General features: G+C 45.7%; 1 protein-coding gene across 1 annotated transcript in view; it reads right to left on the minus strand.

Moving 5' to 3' along the window:
- LOC144817689 (long-chain-fatty-acid--CoA ligase ACSBG2-like) overlaps positions 1–19,106 on the minus strand; it is a 635,515-nt gene that overhangs the window by 516,371 nt on the left and 100,038 nt on the right. The window contains exon 2 of the mRNA XM_078674436.1: positions 8,429–8,718. Within this exon, the coding sequence (XP_078530562.1) occupies positions 8,429–8,718 (290 nt within the window). The remainder of the gene's footprint in view (positions 1–8,428; positions 8,719–19,106) is intronic.

The raw sequence follows: 19,106 nt of genomic DNA on the forward strand, positions 1-19,106 counted from the left end.
AAGATAAAAATGTACGCATTAAAAGAAAATAGAACGCCCGTTCTTTATAGCAAAAGACCCGTCTGCCCCCCGATTTTCAAAGTACGCTTGTGGTTGCCCTGCCGCCGATACATTAATAAAAATTCCTTTAGGGCATTTGTGGTTGTGTCCAAGATTTCAAAATGGAGTCCCGGAGTTAGCCAACCTGTGCGCTAAGCCACTTTAGTTTGTTAGTTTGGTGACTCTGACAATTATTTTTTCCTTTGTCTGGGTGCCTGCGAGGAGAATCTGCCAGTTGTTTTTCTGGTGGAGGTTGCTGTTAATGGACCCCTCCCCTAGTTTTTTTGAAAGCGCACTCCATAAACCTCACTAGAGCACAGTCTAAATTGGTGTTTCGTGGGTCAAAGCAAGCCAGTACTGCGTCTCTGCACGGTCTGACCTGATTGATGTTCCAGCCTCTCCTTAAAAGGGACCTTTTTTCCTTCAGCAGACTTGGACAGAAGCATAGGATGTGTATAATGTCTTCCCTATGGTTTCCACAAAGCCAACATTGTAGCTGGGCATGATCTCTTTTCCATTTGAGAAAATGGCAGGACAAGTTGATCACTTCCATTCTTAGTTTTAAGAAACAAAGTTTAGTGCGTGCGGTAAACGGCAGTGTTAGATACCTCTGTGGCGTCAGCTGGTCGTAAGATATGAGGGTCATCCAGACGTGACTTCTTCTTGCGAGACATCCCTTATCTTCTATTGAAGAGAGTTTTTTTGCACTTATTTTTGCTAGCCTTTTGAATTCGTTTTGGCTGACATGTAGGTCCCAAACCTCGCTCAGTCCTAAAGTTTTTAGTCCTCTCACCCAATATTCATGGCCAGGTCACCATCGTTTCGTATGCAGGCTAAACCATAGGTATTGCACTAGGCTGCCTTCTTTAAACGACCTCAGTTTGTGGCAGCACGTTAAGAAGCTCATCAGTCTGGCCAATGATTGGTCACAGATGCCCAGTTCCAGCCTGATTTGGGCATGTGACATGTTTGTTGGTAACTGGAACACTGTTCTAAAGATTTTCGCAATGATTTTATGTAGTTGGCCACTATCCAGTTTTTTTAGCTCCTTGCTTCTATACGTTTGTGTGGGAATTACTTATGCCTGTGCTGCCTGCAATGTTGGGGCGAATGTTGGGCCAAGTAGCTTCTCATGAATAGAGTTGAGTGCGAAAGCTCGCGCTACTCCCTTCTTTTTTTGCTTTTCTAGATGGGTTTTATATCTACCGTTGTTATTGAAGAGTACCCCTAGGTACTTGAGACAATTGGATTCTACAATGCTTATGGAATTTAGGACCCATACCAGCTTCTGGGACCTTCCTGGACGTACGGCCAAAATTTTAGTTTTCTTTTTGTTTATCTGGAGATCGTTCTTGATTGAGTATTCAGCAGTAGCGTCCATAAGACTTTGTAGGCCAATCTTTGTGTTGCTCAGGAGAACTACATTGTTGGTGTATAGGAGATTTGACAGCTGGAAACTGGCTAGTTTGGGAGCATGAGAGTCTACTTTGTTTAGGGCTTCCGGGAAGTCCGATAAAAATAAGTTAAAAAGTGTTGGGGCATTTGTTCTACACATTCAGAGAAGAAATGATTACACACAGTCAAACACTGAATCCAAGACCAATTGTTTTGTCGAAAAATATTACCTTGGTACATTTAAACCCAAGAGTAACTCAGTTGCAGGTAGTACCTGTTTAAAAAGTGCATTACTTTCAGGTACAGTAGAAATGTTTTGCAAAAAAGCAATAGGAGTACTTTAAAGTAATACTGAAACTGCCTTGTGGTGTCAATCAACAGTAGCAATACTTAGCAGTGCAGAATATAGACACAGTGCAAATAGGGAGAAATACAGTGCAATCCTATGGAAGAAAAAAACGTTATACACAATAGTAGGTAAGTAAACGACTTGCAAATTCAGTCTTCAAGGCTTTGGACCAACACTGGGCAAGGTTTAGATCGAAGTAGAAACTGGACCACCAGCGGCACTGGGGTGGCCAGGTGCACAGGTCACTGGTCCCAATGTTAGTCTGTGGAGACTGGGGCAGCCAATGAGGTGCAGGTTGCAGGTAGGTTCCTGTGGTTTCAGGTCATAGGCCTCGGGTTTAAGCAAGCAGAGGGGGAGGGCACAAGCCAGTACCAAACATACACCACCAGCGCAGGGGCAGCTAGGTGCAGGGTGCAAATCAACATTGGGCCCCCATTGCAAGTGAATTGGGGGTCTCAGTCACACAAAGAGGCTGTAGGCTAGGACCAGGAGTTGGCCGAAGATGACCAAGAGTTGGACATGTAGGTTGAGATGTTGGTGGATGCTTGGGCACCTTTGGCTGCGCTTCCCAAAGCATGGGGCCTGAGAATGCAGGGTTGTCTTTAGATATTGTAAAACATTTACTGGAGCCAGTCATGGTCGGGGGGACCATTTGTATTGAGGCTGCAGGCATCTTTGAGCTGCAGGCATCTTTGTGGAGTGCAGGAGAGGTCAGCCACTGATGGCTTTGAGGCCAGGATCACTGGGGAGATTTCAGAGGACCGGTGGGCTACTCAGGCTTCGACCATGGGCATCGGGTGCTGAGTGGGCAGGACCTTCAGTTCCGGAAGGCAAGGGACTCCTTACTGTTGGTTTCATTGTGGACAGGACCGCTGTCCTTGGGATTTCTTGGTCTTTAAGGAAGGCGGGCAGTCCTCTGGTTTCTGGAGGTCACTAGGACTGCGGGACAAGCCGCTTCTTTGAGGGCTGCAGACAGGCCGGTGGGGCTGGGGACAAATAAGTTGTTGTCTCGAGTCTTCCTTGAAGCACGGCTCTTTGGTCCTTCTTCCTATTTAGGTCGCCAGGGATCTGAGGATCATAGTTCAGGGCTGCCCCTAAATACTGAATTTAGGGGTGTTACAGGTACTGGCTGGTAGTGGCCAATGGGGTATTTACCTTTAGGGTGACTACACTTTTTATTTATTTATTTGCAAAGTTTTATATAGCGCTGGCTAGACCCGCAGGTATCATAGCGCTTAACATGAGGATCAGCAAGTTACAGGATACATCGTTATATCAGTTGAATCAGCGAGTTACAGGTTACATAGTTACAACCGTTTGAATCAAAGAATCACAGAGGGAGGGGGAGTGAAGGAGACACGAACGGGAAGAAGAGGAAAACAATGTCAAAAGACCGGCTAGGTAGGTGACGGCAGAGGAGCCAGACTCCTCTATAGCTGCATAGCACAGCTCCACCGGGCATCGGCCAAGGTTTCTCGTCTCCGCGGTAGGTACAAACAGATTTGGTATACGCCCAGGGGGCGTCGTCATTGTTCCATCGAAGTGGGAGAGAAGGAGACACATAATGGGGAGACGAGGAAAAACAATGTCAGATGACTGGCTGGGTAGGTGTCAGCCAAGGGGCCAGACTCCTCTATAGCTGCATAGGACAGCTCCATCGGGCATCCGCCAAGGTTGCTCAGGCTCCATGGTAGGTACAAACAGTTTTGTAATTTACATCAGTTGAATCAGCGAGTTACGGGTTACATAGTTACATCAGTTTGAATCAAAGGATCAAAATAGGGAGGAGGAGGGGGAGGGGGAGGGAAGGAGACACAAACGGGGAAACGAGGAAAAGAATGTCAGAAGACCAGCTATGTAGGTGACGGCCAAATATGTGCTGGAGAATAGTTACATGAGTTACAAAAGCTTAGCATAAACATAGGGTGGAGGGGGTAAGAAATACAACGGGGAGACGAGGAAAAACAGTGTCCGACGTCCAGCTGGATAGGTGACGGCCGAGGGGTGAACCCAAGCCAAACTCCTCTTTAGCTGCATAGGGCAGCTCCACTCGTCATCGGCCAAAGTTTGCTCGGGCACCGCAGTACATACAGAAGGTTCTAGATTCTGCCAAGGGGGCATCGTTAAACAGTTCGATCATGGTCGCCGGTCACGGCGCAGCTCTTGCCTGAACTTGATAGGTGGCGTCTGAAGTGCCATTCTCGGAGCCGGTGGAGTCTCGCAGTCAGAGATGACCTGCTGGGGCTTATGCTTCTTTCTCCTGGACATCTCCCACCCGTGAGAATCGGCTCTCGTCACATCCAGAGTGCCCCTCGGATGCAGTGGGAGCTACATGAGGCGTCAGATTGCGTTCAGTGTGCACCGCACCTATCCCCCCCGCTTCAGTGCCCTCCTGTCAGAGTCCGCCCAAGGCTATATGGCTGAAAAGGGATGGGGATTAACAATAAGCATCTAGTAGTAGTGCCTGTAATGGAAGACCCCTGGAGGTAATAATGGTACAGACTGGTGGGAGAAAACCCAGTGAGAGAGAAAGAGAGTCAATTAACAGGAAGGGGAAGACAGAGGAAGAGATAAAGGTAGAGAAAAACAGAAAGGAAGAGAGAGAGTTTGTGGGACAAGGAAAGTGTCAGGTGGGAGAGATGAAATGAAAAGGTAATAAGTGACCCATAATATGTGTGACAACACCAACCAGACCGGACTTTCACCAAGCCTCCTTTTGCATTCTGAGATTTGTAGTCCCAGAATTACACAGGGAGGCTTGCAACTACAAGCCAGTCAATATAAAATGACAAGGAACTAAAAAAAAAAACATGATATCAGGAGTATCACATGACATGAAGCCTGAAGAAAGAGTTGGCAGGTGGTCTTATTTTTGGGGCCCTTTCTGTATTTTCACTTTGATCTTTGGCTTGGGTAATTAGGCAGTGACTTCAGCTGCCCTTTGCCTGGACTCTCACGCCAATGTCACCACAAGCTTCTGCCAGGCAGCCTGTGTACGCCGAGGGGGTACAGTTACGACTGTACCAGGGTCCACTCTCACCGAGCAAAATAAATACGGACTAAACATATTTAAACTTAAGCTCATACACAGACCTCTGCTTTCAGCACATTAACCCCCTGAGAGCTCTGCTTTCAGCACATTAACCTCCCGAAAGCTCTGCTTTCGGATGTATGACATTACAACGCATGCTTTTACATCGCATGCCTTTACAACGCGGTATTTACAACAAATACCTTTAGAACGCATAGTGCTTTTGGGCGCTGGATAGTGAATAGTTTAATTTACTATTCCAACTCCAGTCCCCGTGGTTAGTAGGGAAGGTGGTGGATAGTACATTAAACCTATTCCCTATCCTAGAGCGCCCCCCAGCGCAATGCGTTGTAATTTACATTGTAAAAGTTGTGTTGTAAAGGCACTGCGTGGTAAAAGTTGCGTTGTAAAGGATGTTTACCTCTGCTTTCAGCACATAAACAAGCAGAGAGCTCTGCTTTCAGCACATTAACCCACCAAACCCACCCTTTGTATGTTCCCTCCCTTAAGAGAGGGAGCATCCCTTAACCTAATTGGCTAAAATCCTCCATCGAACATGGTGAATTTTCTAACGAGTGGGGTAATTTCAGCTCAGGACACCTTAGGGGTGGTCCTGGCTGAGGGGGGACACACCTCTCCTGCTTACAAATTTTCTCACCAAACTTGCCGCCCAAAAGTGGGGCTTGTTCAGGGAGGTGGGCCTCTCCACTAACTAGAGAGACCCCGGCTAGCATAACAAAAGTGCAGGAAGCCTTTTATGCTTGCCGCACTTGTAGGATTGCTCTCTTGGAGATGGAAGCAGGCCCGTCTTTGGGTACGTCCCTGGACCTCATTCAAGTGCAACACCAACTTTGTTTGTTTTTCTCTCCCTCCCCTGCACTGTTTACCTATTTTTCATGTTCTATTTTTTATTCTGTTTTGCTTCCTTACTACCTTCCTACTATGTAATGCAATTTACTTCTGTTTTACAGTGTGTATGTAAAGCGCTCTGATACATACGGGTCAAGCTAGCACTATATAAAACTTTTCAAGTAAAATAAATAAATAAAAAGCGAAGCTCCAGAATACACCTGATGAACATTCATATATTCTGTCTGCAGGGACTACACAGCAGAGGTGATCATTCGGGAAACTTGATTTGGTGGCTACTATGAAGGGGATGATCTGGAGACCCCATTTAAGGGGGATGGATGCGGATGAGGCAGTGTCCCATGAGACTGTTCACTCAGCCAGGAATGATGCTGGCTGTGAAGGACCACTTGATCATTAAAAGGCCTATGAAGAGGGCAGGCCTGCATCACTCTTGTCTAAGAGGTGGGGCGAACTGCATGAACCCCTCACGGTGACAGAATTAGGGGGTGCACTCGAAGCAAAGCAATCGAGAAATAGGCTAAATTCAGATCGCTTTCCAATAGAATTTCATCAGTGTCAAGAAACATGCTATAGCCTGCTGAGGGCTGCACTGTATGTTAAAGGCCCTGAGCTGAGATACAGACCTTAGCTGTGGTGAGAGCTGGCAAAGAGGGAGAGTGGGTTTAAAAATGTGTATAGCCGGATGCAGGGGGGCTACAATGCACCAGCTGGGTCTGGTGGCTCAGTGGACTAATGTGTCCACTGCAGGAGCTTGTGTTCAACAAGGGTGAAAATCAAAAGACTGCCACTGAAGTAAGTGTTATCACACACTGCATTTACCATGTTGCTTTGGTGCTGGGATGTGAGGCAGTGTGCTCCCACCCTCTTGTTTGATACGTCGTCTGTTTGAGCCGTGAATTGTGCATGTAGCATGCTCTGACATATGTACATTTTGAGGGGCTCATTTAAACGCCCAGTGCGCCACTGGAACGCCACTTTTTGTGACGTTCTGGTGGCGCACTCGGCTTAACCATGTCTACAAGGCCACTTAAAGCCACACTCTGTGACTTTCCATGATCTTGTAAATATGGAGTGAGGCTACACAGCACAAGTCCCTGCGGTGCCTCACACTACGATGGGGAGGCCTGCCATGGGCGTTGCGTTAGGTGCTCCCACTTAACACTCATGGCAAGCAACACATTCTCAGATATACAACAAGCTGTAAAACGTGGTAATGTGTCAAAAGCCTACGCCTCCCCAAGGGCGGCGTAACGAGGAGAAATAATATTACTTCTCCTTTATTCCTCTTTTATATATGTTCTTCATTCTGCACAAAAACAATCATCTCTACAACACAGACACCCTTGCAACATGGTGCAAGGGTGCGCGCATTGGTGCATTTTAGCCAAGTGAGTGTCAGTGCACGGAAAGAGGACAGGAATGCCTGGTATCTAATAGATACAGCACATTGCTGCCCTTTTCTTTTGCCGTAGCGAAGCACAGCAGGAAGGCTTGCAGCACTGCCCGATGACAAAGTATTGTAAATGAGGCCCTGGGTTCTTTCTTAATACTCGCGTACGGATGTTTTTACATGTGACTGATCAGATCTATCAGAGGGGTGGCTATTATTACATTTTCTACCTTTGGATTAGAATTTGATCACCTTCTTGTGTCAAACAACTGATATAAAGTAGCTTTAGCTGCTGCCTAATAGTTTGGATGGTTTCACCAATTAAATATTTTCTTGAATTAATCTGTGAATGGTTGTAAAAGTGTTCTTTTTGTGTGCTGGTTGTCAGCATCCAAAATGTGTGTTGTATATGGACAACTTACAAGTTGGCTGCCCACAAGTTGAATGGGAACTGAACTGGACTCTTTGGTCTTACACATCATTATCACCTATAATCTAACAGTGACTACTTTTGGTACAATATCATGTATACTTTGTAAGCAAAGTTCTGCTTCACAAGAAACAGCTTAAACTGCAGTTCAAGTTTTGTCTGAATGGGAACACAAGCAACACTTACAGCTATCAGCCTTGATGAGGTGCTGCTCAACAGCACAACAGACACAGGATTGCCATTGGAGTACACCCACTCCACATGAGGTATCACATTGATACAGCAATAGGTGCCTGGTGGAATAACTAGCGAAAGTCTCCTCAGAATGGGAACACAAGCAACTCAGACAACTATCAGACTTGTCAGTCCTCATCAGTGGCATGTAGGTCCGCTTCCACCGCACAAAAAGTACATGAATCACTCAGAGTACACCCACTCCACATGAGGCATCACATTGATACAGCAACAGGTGACGGGTGGTATAACTAGGAAAAGTCTCCACCACTGAAATCCCTCCAGCCATCCTTCACTGTTTTGTACATATGTATACTGTGATTTGATGTCAGGTTACATTGTAGTGGGAATCTGAAACTATATTGGAATGTTGTAAATGATCATTAACATTGTCTTGTCTATATACTGACAGTATTGAATATTAAATACAGTCTCAAGTACATGTTGTTTTTCTCTTGTAAATTGTTTCTAGACTCCTGCATATGATGCCTGCTATTTAGTACTACAAATTAATAAATTAAAGAAACATGTTTCCCAAAAAAGTGTAAAAATGTACTATACCACAGGTGTAAGAGTTGACTGTCACAAGAATTTGTCCATCTTTGACCACACTTTGTGTTTTCAAGCTGGAACAAGCATATTCTTCTCTCATTAACCTCCCTAACTCTTAAGAACAGTTCAACTCACCTTCAGAAAGCTCTTGGCTGCTGCCCGGCATGCCTGGTAGTACTGGAGATAAGTGGTAGTTTTCCACTGCCCATCTCTATTCACGGCCATCGCTGGGTGGTTGCCGAAATGCTGAACTGAATCCCAGAATAAATGGTGGATGGTGACTGGAGGCTCTGAGGCTGGTCCTGTCTCTTCCGTGTGCAACCTCACAGCCCCATCCCTGTCAGTTGTCCAGAAGTTTTCCGCTGGTGCCAGATTCAGCTCAATGGGACAGTTCCTCTTTCCATCAGCACCTACAGACATTTGTCCTATGGGGGAATGACATGGAAATTGGTCAGTAATTCAAAGACAGGTCTTTTGCCCACATGCCCTGGCACCTATGATGGTCATGTTCTACCATTCATCAGTTACATTACCAAAAGCTGTAGGGTGAAAAAGGGGCCAATTTGAGTTAGCAAAGGACCTTTCAGGCCTCCCTTCCTCATTGTTTTGTATGTTGGATGACTGTTCATGCACTTATGTGTACCCATAGCCATTCTTTATAGAGATATAAATCAGAACATCTCTAGTATGGATGGCTATGTTAAAGCTTTCTACCTTGAGCCCACCTCCCCAGCTGCCCAAATTGGAATCACCTAGTGGACCCTATGACTACCATCCAGCCATTTCTCTTCACAGTCTTTACAGCATTCCAGGATTGATCACCATAGAGATCAGTTTGTTCATGTATCTCTCTCCCTCTGCTCCCTTCCCAATGAACTATTTTTGCCCTAGCCCATCCATCCCCCCCTAAAACACTCTCCAGCTTCTAATGCACTATCATGTGTGATGAACGTCTCTCTATCTCTCCTTTCCCACCCTCCTCCGGACCCTTTGTCATCAGGCAAAAAAAACTAAAAGCATGGTCCATATCCGACTTTCACACCGCCCCTTTTTGCAGCTCTGGTTCTTTATCTTAAGTAATAGTCTATCGACATCTCCTTTCTTTTCTTTGTAATTAACGTTTGAGGTAAAACTCCTTTTTAATAATAACTATGTTGGAATGAGTGATTGTGTGCAGGAATGAGAGAAGCTGGGATAAACCCTGCTACCCTTTTGATGCCCTGGAGAAAATAGTCATAACTCTGTCTAAATAAGAAGCCATTTGTTTTGCCTAGTGGTTTGTAAAAGTCAGCAGACACCAAAAATTGCAATATAGGACCATGTAATAGTTATCTATATTTTATATGTTATGCTCTCAACCAAAACTGATTTGGGACTGATTTAAGACTACAGCTAGAAACCTCATTTTTTCTTACGTCTCCTAAGGAGAAAAAATGAAAGTCACAAAAATCACTAGGATTTATGAAACATCAAATCACTATAAAATCTGAATTTCACTACTAACTCCAAAACTCACTTAGTTGATTTAATCTAAGCAAAATATCAATTTAACAAACTTTCAACAGAAAATGCTGCCTCTTACTTAAAGCTAGCACTAAATATTATGAAGCCCAGAATTAAAATAGGTAAGTTATTGATGAAGTATCTCAAAATTAAACATGATCAAGTTAAAATTGAATCTATTCTACAGGATAATTCCCCTTTCATTTTCAAAGATGCTGAAATCTTAGAGGAGTTCACAAAATATTATACAAATGTCCATACTCCTGACTCAATTCTTCATCAAGACAATATACCTTATTATTTATTGTCAATTCAAAAAGAATTAGATAGGTATACCGATTGCTTCCCTTTGGAAAAGAATATCTCTCCAAAAGATATTATCAGAGCAGGTACATTGATTAAAACAGGGGAAAGCTTCGGGTCCTCATGGTTTTCCTACTGAATTGTTTCTTCTTTTCTCAAAGTTATTAGTTCCTAAAACATGTGCCTGCTGCAGTTAGCATTCTCAAATCAGCTCTGAGGCATCGGTCCCTGTACCTTTCTTGGCGTGGCTGCGAGGGCTGCCCATAGTAATACCGAAAGACATTGGGTATCACCTCCGTACTAGGGTCCAGAGACCCATTCCTTGTGTCTTGCACATAATCTGCAGTCACGTGGCAGCGTGGAGCGAAGGCCTCCCAATCTGAGCCTCCCTTGTACTTCTTTCCCTTAGATCTTTTGCATTCGAAAGTTCTCCAGCCATCTAGCCAGCTCCACACTTCATTTGGCGTATCAAAAAAACAGGTTTTCCCGTCTAATATCACTTTAAGTTTGGCTGGGAATAACATTGCATACTTCAGTTCTTTTTCTCTTTGGACTTTTTTGACTTCTAGGAATGAACGTCGCAGTTTCTGAGCTTGTATAGTAAAATCAAGGAAAAATGCACTAGTGCTATTCTCAAAGCGTTTTAAAGGCGCGGTACGTACAGCCTGCAGAATCACATCCCGGTCTCTATAATTAATAATGCGAGCAATCATGGGTCGTGGTGGGGCACCAGTCTTTGTCAGAGTCCTGTGAACTCAGTGCGCCCTCTCAACTGAGAAGAATTTTGAAAGACCACAAGGTTATAGGTATTTTAATATTAGATTTACCACATAGAGGTCTACTACTGGGCCCTCATATCGCTCTGGTACCCCAATAATCTTTAAATTATTCCGGCGAGACCGGCCTTTGTAGTCTTCCATTCTGGCCTCTAGTATTTTAACTGTTTCCTGTAGGACCCCCACTTGGGTTTGCAACTTTTTAGTTTCGGTCTGGAGGGACTTTATAGAGTCCTCTGCTTCTTTAACTCAGCTCCCGATGTTTCAGAGGTCTACATACATAAATGTTACCTCCATTGTTACGTAATCATTTTTGCTCTCCAGTGTAGATTTTATATCCCGGATCGCTTCCATGATGTCCTGTAGGGCTGGGGCTCTAAAGTTTTGCCTCTAAGTGTTGCTGATTTTCCATCAAAGGCATTGGGGATTCCATACAGTGGTGAGCCTATTTCTACATGTTTGTCTGTGAGTACATGCAGAAACTCTTTGGTTGAGACATCTTTAATGACCTTCCAAGTTGGGGGTCTGTTGTTTGAGTAATTCCATAGGGTCTTGGATCAAACGAGGGAGACTTCCCACCGCCTAACTGTGGGACTGTAATCAACCACAGGGACCTGACAGTTGTAGCTTCCCTTAACACAATCCCACCTGCTCTACCCTTTCCTTGATGCCCATCTCCGGAAGTACCGTCTGCAAGTTCCTCTTTGTCCCCCAGCAGATAGAAACGAAGGGACGGCTGGTCATCTAGTCTGTATCGTAGTACGTTTTTCTTCAGCCCAGAGGTTACCCCAAAAGCTTCTAGGCCTCTTTGATTACAGTCTGGACCCCTCTCCTGCTCTCCCCCTATTGCATTTACACCATAACTCTTTGTAGGGGCGGAGAGGGAGGAGCAACTTCGAGCTCCCAGGGGATTTTTCCCTTCTTTCCCTCCCTGCCGATGACCTGTCTGTTTTTGCCTCTTGTGTGCAGGGATCCAGTTGGTACGGCGTCTACCGCTACTGACGGCTGCCACCCGATGTCACCCCTCCCACATCCCACGTCTCCTCGGCACTATACCTGCCGTGTGCTGCTTTACACCTCCAGGCTCCGACAGCCTCCTATTTCACTTCTACAGGTCCGGGGGCTCTCCAGACACCTCCGCCAGATTGAGGATCAGGCCCACTGCTGTCTCCCTGGAGGCGGAACCAGTGTTACATCTCAGCCTCAAGAGGCGCTTGGTCCGAAGCTTGTGGTCAGCCGCACTCGTCTCGGACCCGCTGTCTGTACTCGGACGCAGAAGAGGAGCATCCCAGCATCCCCAGACATGTATCGCCGCCCTGATTGCCTTTCAACATTGCACCATTCTGGTCTGTGTGTGGTAACTGGGCACCTTTTCACTTCCCCGCCTGCTCCATGTTTGCTGCCTACCCGCAGAGAGTTGTTTTTGCTTTTGCTTTCCGCTGGATCGTACTGGACATCGGGACATCCTGCCTGGTGTAGGCTGGGTTTGTTGACAGTGTCATCAACAGTCACTTTGCCCAACCTGGGGCCAAACTCGGTTCTCAGAGGTCCGGCACAGGTTTTTACTTCCTCTATGGGTGACTCTGCACAATGATGTGCGCATTTTTAAGGTTTATCGCTGCCGACGGTCGGAGCTTTACTAAGCTGCAGCAATCTTGGTTGGCTGTAGCCCCCCAGGCAGGTGGAATTTTGAAAAGGAATAATGTTGTGGATGATATGGCGTGCTACTATGAAACAACTTTATTTGCAGCTGTGACAGCACTGATCCGTCTGCCAAGCTTTTGAGTAATTAAGAATTTATAGGAAAGTGTAGAGTAGGAAGAAAAAAACGAGGGGTAAAGGAAGTTTTGCGTGCAAAATGAAAAAGGTAAGTGGGTTGTTGGACACAAGAGGAAGAGTGGTACTGCCTCCCCCGTTCAGATCAGAAGCCACCGAAGTCATTTGCATCATCTGCACCGAAGTCATCGTCAAGGCTCCTCGCTCAGCCCAACCCTCTTCAACGTCTACATGAGTCCCCTCGCAGCCATCGCACGCCAGCACAACCTCAACATCATCTCCTACGCCGACGACACCCATCTGATCCTCTCCCTCACCAACGACCCCGCCACCGCCAGAGCCAACCTACACGAAGGGATGAAAGAGGTAGCCAAATGGATGAAGAACAGCCGCCTGAAACTGAACTCGGACAAGACGGAAGTCCTCATCCTGGGTACCTCACCCTCCGCCTGGGACGACTCCTGGTGGCCCCCCGCCCTAGGCAGCGCACCCAAACCAACAGACCACGCACGCAACCTGGGCTTCATCCTGGACTCCTCCCTCTCCATGACCAGGCAAGTCAACGCCGTCTCCTCGTCATGCTTCAACATCCTACGCATGCTACGCAAGATCTTCCGGTGGATCCCCACCGAGACCAGGAAGACGGTCACCCAGGCCCTCGTCACCAGCCGACTGGACTACGGCAACGCCCTCTATGCCGGAACCACCGCCAAACTCCAGAAGAGACTCCAGCGGATCCAGAACGCCTCAGCACGACTCATCCTGGACATCCCCCGTCGCAACCACATCTCCGGACACCGGAGAGACCTGCACTGGCTCCCGGTCAACAAGAGAATCACCTTCCGTCTCCTCACCCACGCACACAAAGCCCTGCACAACCAAGGCCCAGGATACCTCAACAGCCGCCTTAACTTCTACGCTCCCAAACGCCAGCTTCGATCGACCGGCCACGCCCTCGCCGCCGTCCCCCGCATCCGAAGAGCCACCACAGGGGGAAGGTCCTTCTCCTACCTCGCCGCCAAGACTTGGAACTCCCTCCCAACCCACCTCCGCCTGACCCAGGACCACCTCGCCTTCAGGAAGCAGCTCAAGACCTGGCTGTTCGAGCAGTAGCAGACCCCCCCCCCCCCCTAGCGCCTTGAGACCCTCTGGGTGAGTAGTGCGCTATACAAATGCTTTGATTGATTGATTGAAAGTGACTAAGATGTGATGGCAGATAACTTTTACCGAGGTATTCGAAATTTGCATACGGAGCGCTCTTGAACTGCAACTTGCTTTTATTGAACTACTGCACTGGCAGTGTGTATGTTCTAGAAATAAGTAGAGGCCTATCCAACATGCACTTGCTCAAAAGTACAGATCCCAAAATATGGTGTCTCAGTGTGTAGAGAGCGATCCGGGCACAGATATTAAAAATAAGTTCATAAAACGTATTTGTGAGGGTATGGGCATAACCCAGACACTGATCTGTTCATATCGCTGCAATCCTCTGGCCTGGCGGAGAGACTGAATGCAGTAAGAACAGGTTGGCGAAATTATGCATAAACACCACCTTGAAGTGACCAGATGCACTACATGTTATGTTATGTTAGTTATAACATTTTATAAAGCGCAACAGCTGCCCCAGCAAAGAGGCTTCCCGGTGCTGACAGCTGTGAGAAACAAACAGGGGGAGGCAGAAAGGTCTACAACAGAGGAAAATGGTGTGTTTAACTGCCTTCTGGAAAGCTAGGTAATTGTTCAAACTACAGATCTGTACCGTAAGTGAGTTCCATAGTTTTGACACGAAACGAGCGTCCCCCGCGCGTACCCTCCTTATCCGCGGGACCGCTTCCAAGTTTTGCCCCAATGAACAGAGTTGGCGTGTATCTACATATGGCAGCAGCAAGTAGGCCAAGATTCCTGGAGTGGCATGTTTCAGAATCTAGAAGCCCAAGCAGAGAGCCTTAAACTCAATCCGCCAGGCCACTGGCAACCAGTGGAGTCGACGATTGGCATCTGACACAGGACAAGGTCTACGGAGACCAAGAAGGATTCTGCCAGCCGCATTTTGGACCCTCTGGAGTCTCAGAAGTTCTGCCTTATTGGACCCTCGATATAACGAGTTGGCATAATCCAGTCTCGACAAAATCGAGGTCTGGATGATGACTTGCCGTGTTGGCGCATCACAAAACCCAGTAAAGGTCTGAGCCCTCGCAGTAGCCCAAAACATGTCCCAGCCATCTTCTTTTTTTTTTTTTGTCCTCATTCGCCTTTAACTTTCTTGAGAAAAAAGAAACCAGCCACCATACGTAGCCTTACTGATTGAGCTCAGGAGTCTTTGGCATTTTGTTAACTCAAGCAAGGGTACGTTTAGTAGGCAGGAGGAATGTCAAGGGGTGAGGTTAGGTTTTTTACTCCAACTCGGTCTTTACAGACCTGATGGACCATATTGATGACCTGGTGAGGATACAATAGTCCAAGGAGTAACCAAGAAGAGGCATAATCATAGGACCGGGAAAAAAAAAACCCGGGCTCTCTATCTCCACTGAATCAGTCGCAAAACGCGATCTTTTTCTTACTACAGGACCTAGCCATGTCCATCTTGGGTACTTCATATAGTGAGGACAGCCATTCTGAGTGGGTTGGTGCAACTGGATCCACCCAATGCTTGCAGATTTGTCTCCTAGCCATTAGAATTGCATAGAATAGTAAAGATCTAGCAGTACCAGTGATGTAGTCATTAAGGCTGAAGATAATTAGGGGCAGATTAATGTCTAATGATACTTTCAAGATGGACTCAAGAGTATTATTCACATATTCCCAAAAGGGCCGGATGGAGGGACAATCCTCAAACATATGAACGTCTGGTGCTTCAGGCATCCCACATTTGTTGCAAACTTTCCCTTTAAAAAATTTCGATAACTTATGTGGGGAAAAATACGCTCTATGGACCGTAAACAAATGATTCCGCTTCAACCAAGCAGGTTTAACTATTCTATGTAGGATTTTAAATGAGTCCAGCCATACGAGATCACACTGAATATCCATCTGCTCTCCCCATAGCTCATCTTCAAGTTTAAAAACGCCATCCACTTCCTCCTCAATTGCCCAATACCACACTGAGACCTGCCTTTTATCCGCCGATCTCGCCACTAGCTGTTCTTCCAGTTTACCAACCTTCCCAAATGATGCGATATAACTAGCCTGGGCTTTTCATCTGGATATACTTGAATCTGGAAAGGCCAGTCCCTACTCTCTCACATAGGTCTTCCCAGGAGAGTAAAGAACCATCATTCAACAGCTCTCCCCACACTGTGATCCCAGAATCTCTCACTGGTTTAATCAAACTATCCTGGAAGCATATAGGTGTACCTGGGGAGTCCCACAGTGGCGCTAAATTTGAAAAGTATTTGAGCCCCACTTTGTTTCTTATTATGGTCCAGTTTTTTACCATTGAGTGGAGAACTTTTAGTTTTACTTTTTTAGAAACATTTTTGGTCTCCGAACTTAAATATAAAACCTTCCTCCGGTAACTCTGCCCCCCTTAACTTAGCACAAAACACGTCTCCCCCCCTGTACTATTGGGCATTTTCAACAGCATTCTTGACTGTGAGAGCTGAAATGCCCAGGCATAATATTGCAAGTCGGGCAGCACCAATCCTCCCTTATCCCTCTTCCGCCTAAGCTTCTTCCATGCCAACCTGGTAGCTCTGTACTTCCAGATAAAGGAATTTAATTCTCGTTGATATTTTTCTATCTGATGCTTGTCAAAAAACAGCGGGATGGTATTAAAAAGAAATGTCAGCTTAGGCAGGATTGAATTCTAATCCCCAGATATCGCATAGTAGACCTAACTTGGTGTTGTGTGTCTCTTATATTCCATGCCTCTATTTCAGTTTTGCTGTCATTGATTTCATATCCCGAAACTTGGCCAAATTCCTCCGCGCTTTTAATGACTGTAGGAAAAGCTGTATCCAAGTCAGCTGTTAGAATGAGGATATCATCTGCATACAGGGCCACCCTCCATTCCCACTCTCCAAATTTAAAGGAAGGGATGTTATGATCTTCCCTAAGTACCTGTGCAAATGGTTCAATGTACAAGTTGAAGAGCAGTGGGGAGAGAGGGCAGCCCTGTCTCATACGTCTAGTGATCTTAAAAATGTCTTTAAGGGTTCCATTCACTAGTAATCTAGCTGTCGGGACCTGATATATCAGATTTATGGTACGGCGAAATTTTTCTCCCAGGTTAAATTTCCTCATTACATCAGACAGGTATCCCCAGTTAACCCTGTCAAAGGCCTTGGTTGCGTCTAAGGTTAAAACTGCCAGGGGGAGTGTAAAAGTAGAGGCAATATAAATTGCGCCAACCAGATCAAAGATGAGATCCGCTAATTGGCGCCCTTTAACAAAGCCCTTTTGATCTGGGTGGAGGATACTAACAGCTACCCCCCAACCTATTTGACAAGATGGCAGCGAATAATTTATAATCATTGTTCAGGAGTGAGATTGGTCGATAAGACCCACAGTTAGTTGGGTCTTTACCGGGTTTTAAAGTCAATACACTGTAGCCTCACTCCACAAACTAGGGGGGTTTTCTCCCTTCAAAAGTATGCTGATGTAGACTTTGACTAGTACTTTGATGATAATCTCTTTTAAAGATCAATATAGTTCCCCTGGAAGCCCATCCGGGCCAGCCGCCTTCCCTCTTTTGGACTGATCTATGACCCTTCTTACTTCCTCTTCTTTTATTTCCTGTTCCAAATCTGTTTTTGATCATCCGTGATAGTAGGTAGGATGACCCTCTCCAGCCACCTTTTTCTTTTATCGCTGTCTTCGATGATAGACTCATTGTATATATCTTGGAAAAAGTCACGGAAGGCCATGCCGATATCATTGTTTAAGGAACGACAGGATTGCTCGTCTTCTACTCTTATCTCTTTTATGTGATTACGCACCTGATCTGTTTTAGCTTTCCAGGCAAGTAGTTTCCCTGCCCCTTCTCCAAATTCGAAATGGGAGATTTTGCTTGCTTCCCATCTACGAATTATTCTCTCTTGGAGAATACACTCCAACTGTTTTTTAAGCAAGTCTAGTTTGTCCAGATCCTCCTTTGAATCTATTCCTGTTTAGCTATTCAGTTTATACTCAATTTCCTTCATTTCTCCTTCTAAGCCTATGATGGCTTCCCTAAATTTTCGTTTTCTGAAACTTGCTCTATTGGTGATACAACCTCTCCAAAAAGCTTTCAAAGTATCCCAGACCACGGAAATATTGGCTGTATCCAAATTAATGTCAAGGAAATGTTTAGTTTCCGTGAGGAAGAAAGTGATTTCATCTTCCTCAAGCAGAATGGTTCGATCGAAGACCCAAGATCTTGCCTGCTGTTGTGTAAAATCTAAGCTTAAAAGAATTGCAGAATGGTCAGAGAGATGCGACGGCAGATATTCAATATCTTTAACTCGGTCTAATCAAGGCATAGTCGATTCTGGACTTATGTTTATATTTCAAGTTTCTAAACGAGTCTCCCAGTTGATCACCCACCTGTTCTCTCCATATATCAGATAAACCCAACTGGTCCATGATTGTCAAGAGCAGCTGCCGAGATTTAGAAGGGACTGCTGCCCTGGAATTTGGTGATTTATCCAACTTAGGATTCAACACTATGTTAAAATCACCTACCCAGATTACTGGATCTGGGAAATCGATAAGATGGCGACGAATGGCATTGAGATATGAGACATCGCCCTGATTAGGACCATAATATCCCACTAAGGAGAAAAATATACCCCTTAAAGAAATCCTCAAAATAAGTCATCTACCACTATGGTCTTCCCTATATTCCAATATTTGGGCCTTGGCTTGTTTTTTAAATAAAAACAACACCCCTCTGATATTTACCGTCTGATTGGTGCAGATAGAAACATCCACCCATTTCTGACTTTTTAAGATTTCTTTTTTCTCGGTCTTAAGAAGATGTGTTTCCTGGATGACAATGACCTGCGCTGGAGATTCTCTTAGATATTGTAGAATTCTGGCTCTTCTACCCTTCGTGCGCAGACCATTGACATTCCAGGACAAAATCTGCAGAGAGGTCATGATATTTCTTCCTTTGCCTCGACAGATGTCCCACTAACTTTCCAACCCCCAGAGACTAGCCCTAACCATTCCTGAGCACAAACGGCCGTATGGACTCCATCTCTCAGATCACTCCTGACCTTTAACATAAGTATTACTGGCATTTTTTCCCTTAACCCCTCTTAGCCCCCCCTCCGATCACCTCCCACCCCTTGGACAACCCTTCCCCTTTTACTCTGGTCTGGTGAATGACCAGGTTTACGTACTGCAGCCTCTCTTCCCTCCCCTTTCCCCTGTGTTGTGTCTGTGCCAGTGTGTTTAAAAAAAAAAACACCTTCTTTGTTTGGACTTGGAAACTAAGCGTGGAGTCCGCCCACACCCCCAGATTTTTTACCACC

This window comes from Lissotriton helveticus, chromosome 2_1 (genome assembly GCF_964261635.1).
Source record: "Lissotriton helveticus chromosome 2_1, aLisHel1.1, whole genome shotgun sequence".
Taxonomy (NCBI): domain Eukaryota; kingdom Metazoa; phylum Chordata; class Amphibia; order Caudata; family Salamandridae; genus Lissotriton; species Lissotriton helveticus.